A 13,888-nucleotide genomic window follows, 5' to 3' on the forward strand; every position below is an offset into this window, starting at 1 on the left:
ATGAATATGTGTTAATAAAAATAATAATCAACAGTTAAATGAAGTTAGCTGAATGATTAAATACAAAGAAAAGTTAGGTTAGAGGCTAAGAACAAGAGTTGCTGGTTTACATGCTTCAAGCTGCTGATCTGTCTCTCGAGGTAAAATAACTTTGATGGGCTGTGAGTTAGCTTTTTGTTCTTTAAGTCTCCTTAGTGCAGCTGTAGGGGTCTCTGCTCCAGACCTATCAATCCTTGACCTTGGTCTATCCAACCATCGGGGGTCCATTTCATCTCCTACTTCAGGGAGGTCTCCTTCTTCTCCATCAGCTACTCTCCTAGTTGACTCATTCACTTTTGTGCAAAAACATTTAAATAACTCAAAATTACAATCATGCATTAAAATGATCATAAGATAAATATTAAAATGGGGTATTGTTTAATTTTTTGCTTCATTTCTTACTTTAAAGTTTGAACATGATATTTGCATACAACAGAAAATTGATAATTAATAAGGTTATACTAACCTGCTTTATTTGATGTATCCAAAGCGTCATCTTGTCCACCAGGTTTCTGTATAAAAAAAATATAATAGTACTATTGAATCATTAATATTTATCAACCATTCTTTCAATATGTTACTTATGTATTAAGAAAAATACATACATAGCAAAATATATGAATAAACATAGATTATCTACAATAGTATATATGAATAACATATCCCCACATTTTTAGCAACTGCCTTTGAATTGTAAAATTAGCAATGAAACTGCTGGTAATGAATATGAGCCTCTCATAATTCACTTAAATGATATAGTTTTACTCATTGTTGAAGGCCTAACATTAACCTGTAGTTGTTTCCATCCTTAGTTGACTCATATGCTGTTATCCCACTTTGGCAGCATTTGATTAACATCAAAAAGGCTCAAAGGATGCATGGTTGCAAAGAAAAGAATTTGAATGTATTGATGTTGGCATCAACCACTTAACCAACCAAAGTACAACATTAAATTCTTGCAGGTTGAACTCTATTGGCAAAATAATCTCAGTTGCAATTTCTTACCAAATTCAGGGTAGATAACACACAATCTAATTTAGACATTTGTCTTAAACATTTTTAACAGGCTATTATTTGAACTTGGGATTATTTTTAATTATGGAATTTGCATAGTTTCTTGTGTTGGAAATTTTTGATTAATTCCATGTTTATTCTGTATTATTATGTTTTAAGCGGAGCATAACACTTTCAACACAGTGTATTTTGTATAGATAGTTTTGTGCGCGGCACAATCCATTCTATTGAAAATGTGCTATCTTCTTTGTAATAGAATATGTTGTGTGCAGCACAGAACATTATGATACAGAATAAACATGGAATTCATCAAAAATTTCTAACACAAGAAATAATGCAAATTCCATAATTAAAAATAATTCCAAGTTCAAATAATAGCCTGTTTAATTTCTAGATGCACCTATCTATATAAGTATCTGGAAACTGATTATGAATGTAAACAGGTATATTATGGCCAAAAACATTTGGGTTTGTAAAATCTAAAGTCACTGTTTTGTCAGGAAGTATTAAAACAAACATTGTGACTTGGATGGAGAGTTGTCATTGGCATTCATACTACATCTTCTTATTTAAATTTAGGCAGATCTTGCCAATTATATATGGTTTTGAGGAAACAATGATAGTCCGTTGGAAAGGGATGATAAATGGCTGACCCATGTTAAGAGAGCTATATCTCTTGCATGTAAAAGACACTCTTGTAGATTTAAAAAAAAAGAACAGGCTAATGCCACTATAAGGCAGCACTCGCACACGTAAAGTGGAAAGGGATTAATTTAAGTTGTAAAACTTGTTTCCCAATTCATTATAAATAAATATGTTTGAATTAATTATAATCCACATTCACTTCTAGTCAGTATACTCCCGTAACTACAAGGTATTAAATAACTGAATGACAAAGAAACATGCAGAGTTTGGTAAATGTTCACCTTGCAAGATCAAATTAAAATTGAAAAATAGACTGAAAATTTCAATGTTTTCAACTTGGGTAGGTTTAATACCATCAGAAAATATTTTTACATTCATGTAAAAATCATTTTCAAGACATCAAATTACTCATTGATGTTCACAATTCAATATTAACCCATGGTTTGCTGAAACACATTTAAAAATGCAACAACACTGCAGCAAGCAATCATACATAACATCAACAATATCAAAAGCACAACAAAAAATATAACTGGCAAAAGTAAAAAGGATTTAATACTCATGATGTGTTTCTGTTATGATATATAAAACTATAAGTAAAAAATTTATATAAATAAAGTGCATCTATCTAAAGTATATAAGTCATTGATATATATGTATTAGTACTGATTTTTCCAAATCTAAATACATTTATTTTTGTTCATACCAATTATTGTTGATTGCAAAATCGGTATCCAAAAAATAATAGCGAATCCTCAGTATTGCTATATAAATTTGTCTATTGAATATTGTAGAGGCAATTATATTGGCATGTACATCTGATATCAGATCTCTTTTTTTGTGGGGAAAAATTTGGTTGATTCTTTAGGGAATCACTGTATCAGTCAGTGCCCCCTCCTTATAAAAAGTTCTGGATCCATTAGTGACTCAGTATATTCTCCAACTGTTGAAAGCAGGTCTTTGATTGGGTATTGGTATACTCATTACTATGGAATGATAGATTATCGTTGATTATCTCAACGAGATTGATTTTCTCGCTTGAGCTGGTACAGCGAAAGTGAGAAAAGCAATCGAGTTGAGATGACCAATGATAATCTGTTTATCGCTATTTTACCTATGACGACGTTGTCAATTTCAATGTCAATTTCGTTAGAAACGCCACATGGCCTCCTTAGTTTCTAGTGATAATTTTTCCATCTCAAGCAAGAGGCATGATATGAAAATTATCACAAAAAATGATCAAAGGAAAAATGCACAAAATAGCTATGATAAAACAGGTTCTTGATTGTTGTGTAAGTATACTCCCCACCTTGATTGCAGTATGAGTTAGTTTACTCAACAAGTGTTGAGATCTAGTAAGAGATTGTGATATGACTCAGTATACTCCCCACCTTGATTGCAGTATGAGTTAGTTTACTCAACAAGTGTTGAGATCTAGTTAGAGATTGTGATATGACTCAGTATACTCACCACCTTGATTGCAGTATGAGTTAGTTTACTCAACAAGTGTTGAGATCTAGTAAGAGATTGTGATATGACTCAGTATACTCCCCACCTTGATTGCAGTATGAGTTAGTTTACTCAACAAGTGTTGAGATCTAGTAAGAGATTGTGATATGACTCAGTATACTCCCCACCTTGATTGCAGTATGAGTTAGTTTACTCAACAAGTGTTGAGATCTAGTAAGAGATTGTGATATGACTCAGTATACTCCCCACCTTGATTGCAGTATGAGTTAGTTTACTCAACAAGTGTTGAGATCTAGTAAGAGATTGTGATATGAGTCAGTATACTCACCACCTTGATTGCAGTATGAGTTAGTTTACTCAACAAGTGTTGAGATCTAGTAAGAGATTGTGATATGACTCAGTATACTCACCAACTGTTGTTAGCAGGTTTTTTATTTGAGTTAGTCCTAGTGTACTCACCAAATGTTGAAAATAGTTTCTTGACTGAGGTATGACCTAGTATACAATTTGAAAACTGTTTCTGGATTGTGGTATAACCTAATGTACTACTTTGAAAGCAGGGTCTTGATTGTGGTATAATCTGAATTGGGTGCTGAATTCAAATTACTGTCACATTTACCTACCATGTTTGTTTGGGTTACTCACCAAATATGTCAATATAACAGAACAACTGTCATACAAGTTAATTAAGCTATAAAACCTGGTTTCAACCAACAATTTTTCTTTGGAAAATCAGGAACAGTTTCTCCTCACTTGGTCCGTGATAACATTTGATTTTGTCAGTTTTTTATGGACTTCATCTATTTGGATTTACCATGGAGTTCGGTATTTTTATTACTCTTTTATACTCAACAACTGTTTAGATCTTATTCTTGATTGTGGTATAACCATATATACTCACCAACTGTTGAACTGGTTCTGGTGTGTCCAATCTGTCCAATTCTCTTGTTGGTGTTGGGGCCATGCTTGGTGTTTTACTTCTATCCCCTATCATGGTCCTTGGTCTGTCTGGATTATATTTTGCTTTAATCCCAAGAGCACCTGTCCCTTTCCTTAGGGGAGGTAACTCAAGTTTAGTTCCCATTAAACCTTGTTGTTTGGGTTCTACACCAGCTTCCATAGCCCAGAGCTGTTCTTCCATGCTCTCCATCATAGATTGATCGTCTACCTTTATCATAGGATCTTCTTTGAATTTCTCTGGTGATTGATTGTCCAATGGTTTCATATTAGGAGCTGGTTTGGGCTAAAATAAGGATGCAGCTAAAGCATGCTCACAACAGTGCACAAGCAAAGCAAAATAATATACATCTGATTCTGTATCTTTTTAAGTGATACTTGTTATAGAGGTATATTTTCAATATATACTAAGTGATTAATTTATTAAGAGAATATATAAGTAGTGCATTATTATTTCGTACTTATTCTTCTTCAGTTTAAAATTGTAAAACTCAGATCCTATATTCATTAACCATCCAAAGAAAGACAACTCTTTTGTTTAAAGAAATTTGTCTTAGATCCCACTGTGTGTCAGAACCACTCTCACATAAGATGAGACTGACAGAAAAATAGACATACATTGTTTTTTTGTATTTATGCTGTTAGATTTGAGTATGAAGGATCCTGGGGTAGTATCATGTGAAAGGAATCATTCAATATTTTAACAGATTCATATATTTAACAAAGCTAATTTGTGTAAAAAAAAAAAGAATTTCAAATCAATTAAACTAATTTAAACAACTTTTCTAAATTATATTAAATCATAGGGCACAACTAGTGAAATTAATATCTGACCTGTATGTAAGTGTTATAACAAATTACTTTTATCCAAAGCAATCATAAGATTGACAGACAAACAATAATAGATTATCCTGAAAAGTACTGGGTAACAAAAAATATGCAAACTTATCCCTATTTGGACCAGATTAGGATTTGACAGGGGTATTATAGTTAATTTCAGGCAAATGTAAGACATTTAATTTTAATCCAGTATTCGTTTTAAATGAATAGTACTAAACTTTATTCTTGCAAAAAATGACAACAATCAGACTCTAGCTACAACAATAAACATATGCATGTGAATAGCTTACCCTTAGATGAGGAGCTATATCCATTCTCTCACTTTGTTGTTTCAGTAATTCTTGCCTTTTTAATTCTAGTAATTCTTCCGGAGTTGGTCCTTTCTTCTTTTGTTGTATTCTGCGTTCTAACATTTGTTTTCTTCTCAGATCTTTTTGTTCTTTTAGTTTATGTTCTTTAAGTTTCTTTTGTACCTCCTGAAAACAGTTTATACATTTTTTTACAAAATACTACAGTCAAATTTCATATCTATGTAACAAAACATTCCTGTAATGTAGATATGGACAGAGGAGTTACTCAGGAGTACCATAACATGATAACATGATTGTTATTTTTGTCACTTTTGGAGCTTTGGAGTTGAGGTGGGGTTACTGTCTCATTGACAATATTATTAAAGTGGATAATTACCAGTTAATTTAGCTTTACTGGCAATAAAAACAAGGATTACTGGGTCTATATTAATCTGAAAAGCATTGTTTTCTGACAATATTTAATCTTTTTTTTTTTAAATTTCAAATCTTAGGAGCAAATGGTCAATTATTTGACTAAAATTGCCCATTTTTCTGCTCCAGGTCGGTGGTTCTCTTCTGGCACTTTAAATTCTACCAAAAATTAAAAATTACAACCATGTTTATAATAGTAGCCAATAGTACTGAAACACCGACAACAGAGTGAATTCAACTCTATCAAATACAACTAACACCAATTTTTATGTATTGTTACAAAAAGTTTTTATAGCTAGCTACTGTTTAGGTTAGTTTTATTGTTCCATTATAACTTATGGTAAGAATTATTCTATACTTAAATTATATTTACAGTCATAGTAATTATAGTCCTCGATATCTGAGAACCTACTTATTTTCGTGGATACTTCATTTTGCATCCATCCCTTTTTCAAGTCTATTTCATAGCGATTTCATTTTGATATTTTCTTATTTACTTGATAAAGTTTAGTAAAGAAATCAAGTTTTACATATTTGCGACAATTAATATTCGCAAAATTTTTCAAAAAAATTGCTCATGAAAATGAGTTTACATTATACTTACCGTTAGTTCTTCCTCTTCATCACTACTTCCTTCCTTCTTATGATCATGATCAGCTTCTTTGTTCCTTGTTGAGTCCGGACGTTTCTTCTTCCGTACAACTTTGTCTCCTTTAGATAAATCTTTCAGACTAACATCCTTCAGGTTATATTTACTGGTTCTGTCTTCTGGTTCTTCTACTGTCTTCTTGCTTTCCTCCTGCTTCTCTGTTGTACCTGTTTCCTGTTCTAAAGTTTCCTGTTGTTGCTGCTGTGCAGAGCTTCCTTCTGACATACCAGCTGTATAGTAAAGGGAATATAATTTGCCAATGAATAGAATTTTTTACTTTTAGACTTCAGAGGATGTTTTTTTTTTTTATAAGCATAATTGACTTAGCTTTTGAAATACATACAGAATAAATATAGAAAATATATATATTTTGTGTAATGAAATTCCTTAAGTGTTTAAATTTTCTTAAGGATATTATTTTAGCTAGATAATATTTATACAACACTAGATAATTTCACATATTTTTTTGTTAAATTTAAAAATGTTTGCTCCATAATAATAAAAAAATTAAATAATAATATTTAAAATAAATTATTCAAGAAAAAACACTAATATTTCCAAAAATAAGTTATTAGGCAGGATATCTCTACTATAAACCAAGAGTCAAACAGAAATGAGTATTATTTCACACAAAAACAATATTGCTCATGTGCATGTGCAACAAAACCAAACTAGAGTCAACAACATGATATTGATAAAATTCATCTTGTGATTATACTGGGAAATAGTGTCATGGAAAACAAGTTAAAAGGTTGCTGGTAGTTAGTTTTTTAAAAAACTTTTTTTGTGATGACGATATCAATCTACTCAGTGTCAGAGATCACCTTCTCTTGAATGTTTTACACTTTTTCGCTTGTTTCTCATAGTAGGTTTCTGACCGCCATGTTTTGATTCATCATCAAAACCAGAAACACTATCCACTGCCTGATTGTCTACTGGCCTTGTATGGGAGTGAACAGAAAATGACCCAGGGTCACTTCCTTGCATTTTGTTATTTTTTGACAATTTTGCTGTCTTGGCTAATTTTTTAGCCTTTTCTTGCTCTTCTTTCTCCTTATTCTGAGCTATAATTGAATCAATTAATCCTGAAACACAATAAACCTATTAAACATAACAAATTTTAGAAATGATTTATACTGGGATAGGAGATTTGGTTTGACCTACATCAGTTTTACCTTGAACTCATTGTGTTTTGGTTTAACCTTCACCAATTTAACCTTGAACTCAAGATGATTGGTTTTGACATTCACCAGTTTCACCTTGAACTCATAGTGATTTGGTTTGACCTTCACCAGTTTTACCTTTAACTCAAACTGATTTGGTTTGACCTTTACCAGTTTTACCTTTAACTCAAAGTGATTTGGTTTGACCTTCACCAGTTTTACCTTTAACTCAAAGTGATTTAATTTGACCTATGCCAGTTTTACCTTGAACTCAAAGTGATTTGGTTTGACCTTCACCAGTTTTACCTTAAACTCAAAGTGATTTGGTTTGACCTTCACTAGTTTTACCTTTAACTCATAGTGATTTGGTTTGACCTATGCCAGTTTTACCTTGAACTCAGTGTTTTGATTGACCTTGACGAATTTAACTTGAACTAATAGTGAATTGTTTTTAATTACACCATTTTTACCTTGAACTCATAGTGATTTGGTTTGAACTTTGCCAGTTTAACCATGAACTGATAGTGATTTGGTTTGACCTTTGCCAGTTTAACCTTGAACTCATAGTGATTTGGTTTGACCTTCACCAGTTTTACCTTGTAACTGTTTTTCTTCCCACTGGATTTCCTCAACAAACTTGTCTAGTTTGATTGGACTTGGCAAGTTTATACTTATGTCTGGGATGGAGGGGTCTTTTGGGGACTTAGCTAGGGTCTCTCTCATTTCCTCAAAAGCTTTTTCAAACTGAATATCCATTGTTAGATCACTGGGAGTTGTTTTAATACTTTTGTCATACACAGGATGAGCAGTTTTAGGCATTCTAATGAGTTCATACTCTGCCCGTGGTAATTTTTTAGGTTCTATGATAGTTCTTAATGGTACTAAATGATCAAACATAGAATAAGTTCGTTGAGGAACTGATGAAAATAAATAATAAATAATAAACAAAGGTTATATATAATTACAAAGTCAGAATGGTCACAGTATTGATTCTGTCATTTCATATACATTTAAATTTTCTTTGGTATTGTATATAATGTCTCTTAAAAGATGTAGATAAAGATATCTGGTTCTATGGAATATATGTTGTATGGAAAAAAAAAACATACTTCCAATTTGTGATGTAAAATTTTAGTGAACTATGTAAAAAGATAACAGTAGCACAGTCTCTAAAAAAGGTCAAATCAGGATGAATTCTAAAAAAGTACATTTTTCTGATGCCATAATTCAAAGTTGATCAACCACAACATAATACAAACTATTCATCTTTATAAAACTACTCATCAAATAATGACTCAATTTCCCAAATATGTTTGCAAAGAGAGATACAAATTATCTATGTAAACACATTCAAGACTCTTTGAACATACAGGTTTGAAAACTTCAGGACAAGTTGAGAAAACCCAGAACAGATTCCTATTTATCCTATGCTCAACAATTACCATATTTATATCCCAAAAACAAACAAAAAAATATTATATGGGGCAAGCTTTAAATTATGGCATATAGTCTTAACAAGAAATATATTATGTAGGACAAGCTCTAAATTATGGCATATATATAGTCTTAACAAGTTGTAAATAAATAAAAATGAAACCAAAAAGATCTATATCAATCAGTTTTCATGGTGACTGATTTTTTTTTATTAAGACATCACTATATGCTAAATACAATCCCTCACTGAAAACTTTACAATGCTTTCCATACGTACTTCCAAAATTAATCATAGAAATGGCTACAGATTATTTAGCAGGAAAACAAGTGTAATATGTATACATCAGAAAGTAATGATTCAGGTGTGTTGCTACTTAAAAAAGGAAACTTCATAATACACAGTAACAAATTATAAACTAGCTGGTCATATCTTTTTGTTTTAATGTCCTATATTATAAATCATATAAATAAGACAATATAATAATTAATACTATAATTACCAGGCGACGCAGCTTTTATTTCTTCTACAGTTCTAAGTTCATCTTTGTGTTTCTCTGTAGCTTGCTCTATTTTCTAAAAATAAAAAATATACCTTGTCAAAAACTGCTCCTAACTGTAAACATATTGTCTTATTTTAACCAAAACATGAACTTTTGTTTCTGAAATTTCCATTTAGACATAACATTTTAAATGATGCCTGAAACTACATTTTTTAAGAAATTGATGAACCATGAAAATAAGGTCAAGTGGAATGGATATATGCCAAAAATATGGACCATCAGAATACAAGGCATCTGTACACAAAATATGAAGTGTTCAGACCAGAGGTTGAAGTCATAAAACTTTGCTCAGTGCTTGGAGCACAAAAATCATGCTCGAAACATGAGATACAGCATTTTGATTGGTTGATTTTCGAGTACGAGTACAAAAAAACTGACTCGAAAGTTTTATGACCGCACGGCCTGGTATTGTCTAATATTTAAAGATTTATACAGATATTTTATGCAGAAGCTGAGGTTTGAGTATCCCTGTCTCAAAATACAACAAATACAAACATTAAGTAGGCACTGAGTTCTAAAACAAATATGCAAGTAACCTATACAGATTATAAATCTTACTACAAGGGTGACCAACCAGATAATTTAAAATTTCAAGGACTGTAATTGGGTGGTTTTGATTTGATATTGAGGTACATGTATAGCAAGATCAAAGGACTGTAATTGGGTGATTTTGATTTGATATTTATCTATATGTACAGCTAGATCTTTGAAGGTGTAAATACCTCTTGTTCTGTGTCATCAGGTGTTGTTGGTCTGCTACCTGAAGGAGTCTGTACAGGGGTGGGACCAGGAGAGTTTCCAAACTGTGGCATTTCAAACTTTAATTTCTCATCATCTTCATCATTATCATTGAAATCTGGAACCTCTCCATTCTGTTGGGCTAACATCATCTGCTTTCGTCTCTTTTTTCTTTCTGTGAACATATTGCATATTTTTGCTATCTTTGAAACAATACAATCATACCATACTTGTATGCACATTATTAAATGGAGATTATATTTTATCAAACTATCAATGTATAATACCACTATAGATAAATCTGAGTAGAATCATTGTTAAAATATGCTCTTCAAATAATCACTTAAATATACTGTAAAAAAAAAATCAAAAAAAAAATCAGTGAAGTTTATTTCACAATTAGCCCTTTTAGACTGAATTCATTATACTTAATTCTTGTGATTTTCTCTTTTTCTTGATGTGTTCGCATAAGAAAAGATCCAAGATGTAAAAATTTCTGCCATGATAACATTAACATTTTTTTCTCGCCAAAGTCCTGAAAATAAGTTGGTTTACAGTAATTCACACACAAGTCAAGTATAATTCATTCAAAGAGGATTTGTTTTTGTGCACTTATTTATTAGAACAATATATCTGGGATGGGGTTTGCCCTCAAAATACATTTGAAATCTATTTGAAAATCAACCACTTGAAAAACAATCAAACATATATTTCAAAATTACAATTCAATATTTCTTAATAAATATATTGAATAAAAAATCTAGTAACATCAATACTCTCATATAAAAACCTAGGAACCAGACTAAGTTTGGTTTCTCTTTGCACCTGGTAACAAAAGTGATTTTTATTTAAAATACCAAACAGTAAACCATGAGCAAGATGATCTAAAAACAGTAATAAAGATAAATAGATATAAATTAATGATATTAAAATGATATCAATATATTGAGATTATACTAAAATGATAAGAAGAGGTTAAAGTGTGGCAAAATTTAGATGAGATACAGTTTGAAACTAAAATCAAGAGTCTCCAAGGAATAATACATGTGTTCAAATGCTTCTATTTTTAACTAAAGGATAAATCTGCAAAAAAGACTATGTGCATCAGTGCTGGTAAAGCCATAACCAAGTAATAGTGCAAGTAATATGTGCATCCATACTGGTGAAACACAAAAAACAAACAAAAACAAAGTGAGAGTCAAATAATAATGAGATACACTATCTATAATGCAGGATAAACAGATAAAGCATTCATCAGAAAATTGGAGGAGAAACTATCTATGGTGCCGGATAGAAAGATAAAACATTCAACAGAAAAGTGGAGGAGAAATTATCTATAGTGCAGGATAGAAAGATAAAACATTCAACAGAAAAGTGGAGGAGAAATTATCTATGGTGCGGGATAGAAAGATAAAACATTCAACAGAAAATTGGAGGAGAAATTATCTATGGTGCGGGATAGAAAGATAAAACATTCAACAGAAAAGTGGAGGAGAAATTATCTATGGTGCGGGATAGAAAGATAAAACATTCAACAGAAAATTGGAGGAGAAATTATCTATGGTGCAGGATAGAAAGACAAAACATTCAACAGAAAATTGGAGGAGAAATTATCTATGGTGCAGGATAGAAAGATAAAACATTCAACAGAAAAGTGGAGGAGAAATTATCTATGGTGCGGGATAGAAAGATAAAACATTCAACAGAAAATTGGAGGAGAAATTATCTATGGTGCAGGATAGAAAGATAAAACATTCAACAGAAAATTGGAGGAGAAATTATCTATGGTGCAGGATAGAAAGATAAAACATTCAACAGAAAAGTGGAGGAGAAATTATCTATGGTGCAGGATAGAAAGATAAAACATTCAACAGAAAATTGGAGGAGAAATTATCTATGGTGCAGGATAAACAGATAAAGCATTCATCAGAAAATTGGAGGAGAAACTATCTATGGTGCGGGATAGAAAGATAAAACATTCAACAGAAAAGTGGAGGAGAAATTATCTATGGTGCGGGATAGAAAGATAAAACATTTAACAGAAAATTGGAGGAGAAATTATCTATGGTGCGGGATAGAAAGATAAAACATTCAACAGAAAATTGGAGGAGAAACTATCTATGGTGCGGGATAGAAAGATAAAACATTCATCAGAAAAGTGGAGGAGAAATTATCTATGGTGCAGGATAGAAAGATAAAACATTCAACAGAAAAGTGGAGGAGAAATTATCTATGGTGCGGGATAGAAAGATAAAACATTCAACAGAAAAGTGGAGGAGAAATTATCTATGGTGCGGGATAGAAAGATAAAATATTCAACAGAAAATTGGAGGAGAAATTATCTATGGTGCAGGATAGAAAGACAAAACATTCAACAGAAAATTGGAGGAGAAATTATCTATGGTGCAGGATAGAAAGATAAAACATTCAACAGAAAAGTGGAGGAGAAATTATCTATGGTGCGGGATAGAAAGATAAAACATTCAACAGAAAATTGGAGGAGAAATTATCTATGGTGCAGGATAGAAAGATAAAACATTCAACAGAAAATTGGAGGAGAAATTATCTATGGTGCAGGATAGAAAGATAAAACATTCAACAGAAAAGTGGAGGAGAAATTATCTATGGTGCAGGATAGAAAGATAAAACATTCAACAGAAAATTGGAGGAGAAATTATCTATGGTGCAGGATAAACAGATAAAGCATTCATCAGAAAATTGGAGGAGAAACTATCTATGGTGCGGGATAGAAAGATAAAACATTCAACAGAAAAGTGGAGGAGAAATTATCTATGGTGCAGGATAGAAAGATAAAACATTCAACAGAAAATTGGAGGAGAAATTATCTATGGTGCGGGATAGAAAGATAAAACATTCAACAGAAAATTGGAGGAGAAACTATCTATGGTGCGGGATAGAAAGATAAAACATTCATCAGAAAAGTGGAGGAGAAATTATCTATGGTGCAGGATAGAAAGATAAAACATTCAACAGAAAAGTGGAGGAGAAATTATCTATGGTGCGGGATAGAAAGATAAAACATTCAACAGAAAATTGGAGGAGAAACTATCTATGGTGCGGGATAGAAAGATAAAACATTCATCAGAAAAGTGGAGGAGAAATTATCTATGGTGCAGGATAGAAAGATAAAACATTCATCAGAAAATTGGAGGAGAAACTATCTATGGTGCGGGATAGAAAGATAAAACATTCAACAGAAAATTGGAGGAGAAATTATCTATGGTGCAGGATAAACAGATAAAATATTTGTCAGAAAATTGGAGGAGAAACTATCTATGGTGCGGGATAGAAAGATAAAACATTCAACAGAAAATTGGAGGAGAAATTATCTATGGTGCAGGATAAACAGATAAAACATTTGTCAGAAAATTGGAGGAGATTCTATCTATGGTGCAGGATAGAAAGATAAAGCATTCATCAGAAAATTGGAGGAAATAAACTATCTATAGTGCGGGATAGAAAGATAGACTTAAAGTGCTCATAAGTACAAACATGAAGGGTAAAGGAGACAAACTGTCTAAAGTGCAGGATAGAAAGACAAAGCCCTCATTAAAAGTGTGTAAAGTGCAGGATAGAAAGACAAAGCCCTCATTAAAAGTGTGTAAAGTGCAGGATAGAAAGACAAAGCCCTCAAAG

At 31.8% G+C, this 13,888-nt stretch overlaps 1 protein-coding gene across 3 annotated transcripts in view; it reads right to left on the reverse strand.

Annotated features, from left to right (window-relative positions):
- The window catches only part of LOC134715372 (uncharacterized), a 62,936-nt gene that overhangs the window by 18,033 nt on the left and 31,015 nt on the right, over positions 1–13,888 (reverse strand). For 2 of the 3 annotated variants that reach the window (XM_063577526.1, XM_063577516.1), the window contains exons 24-31: positions 10,216–10,406; positions 9,434–9,506; positions 7,161–7,421; positions 6,292–6,566; positions 5,256–5,441; positions 4,070–4,411; positions 506–551; positions 111–332 (exon numbers count right to left, since the gene is read on the reverse strand). In XM_063577526.1, coding sequence (XP_063433596.1) covers positions 111–332; positions 506–551; positions 4,070–4,411; positions 5,256–5,441; positions 6,292–6,566; positions 7,161–7,421; positions 9,434–9,506; positions 10,216–10,406 — 1,596 coding nt within the window. The remainder of the gene's footprint in view (positions 1–110; positions 333–505; positions 552–4,069; positions 4,412–5,255; positions 5,442–6,291; positions 6,567–7,160; positions 7,422–9,433; positions 9,507–10,215; positions 10,407–13,888) is intronic. The other variant, XM_063577531.1, reaches the window with a different exon arrangement.

This window comes from Mytilus trossulus, chromosome 1, assembly GCF_036588685.1.
Source record: "Mytilus trossulus isolate FHL-02 chromosome 1, PNRI_Mtr1.1.1.hap1, whole genome shotgun sequence".
NCBI classification, from domain to species: domain Eukaryota; kingdom Metazoa; phylum Mollusca; class Bivalvia; order Mytilida; family Mytilidae; genus Mytilus; species Mytilus trossulus.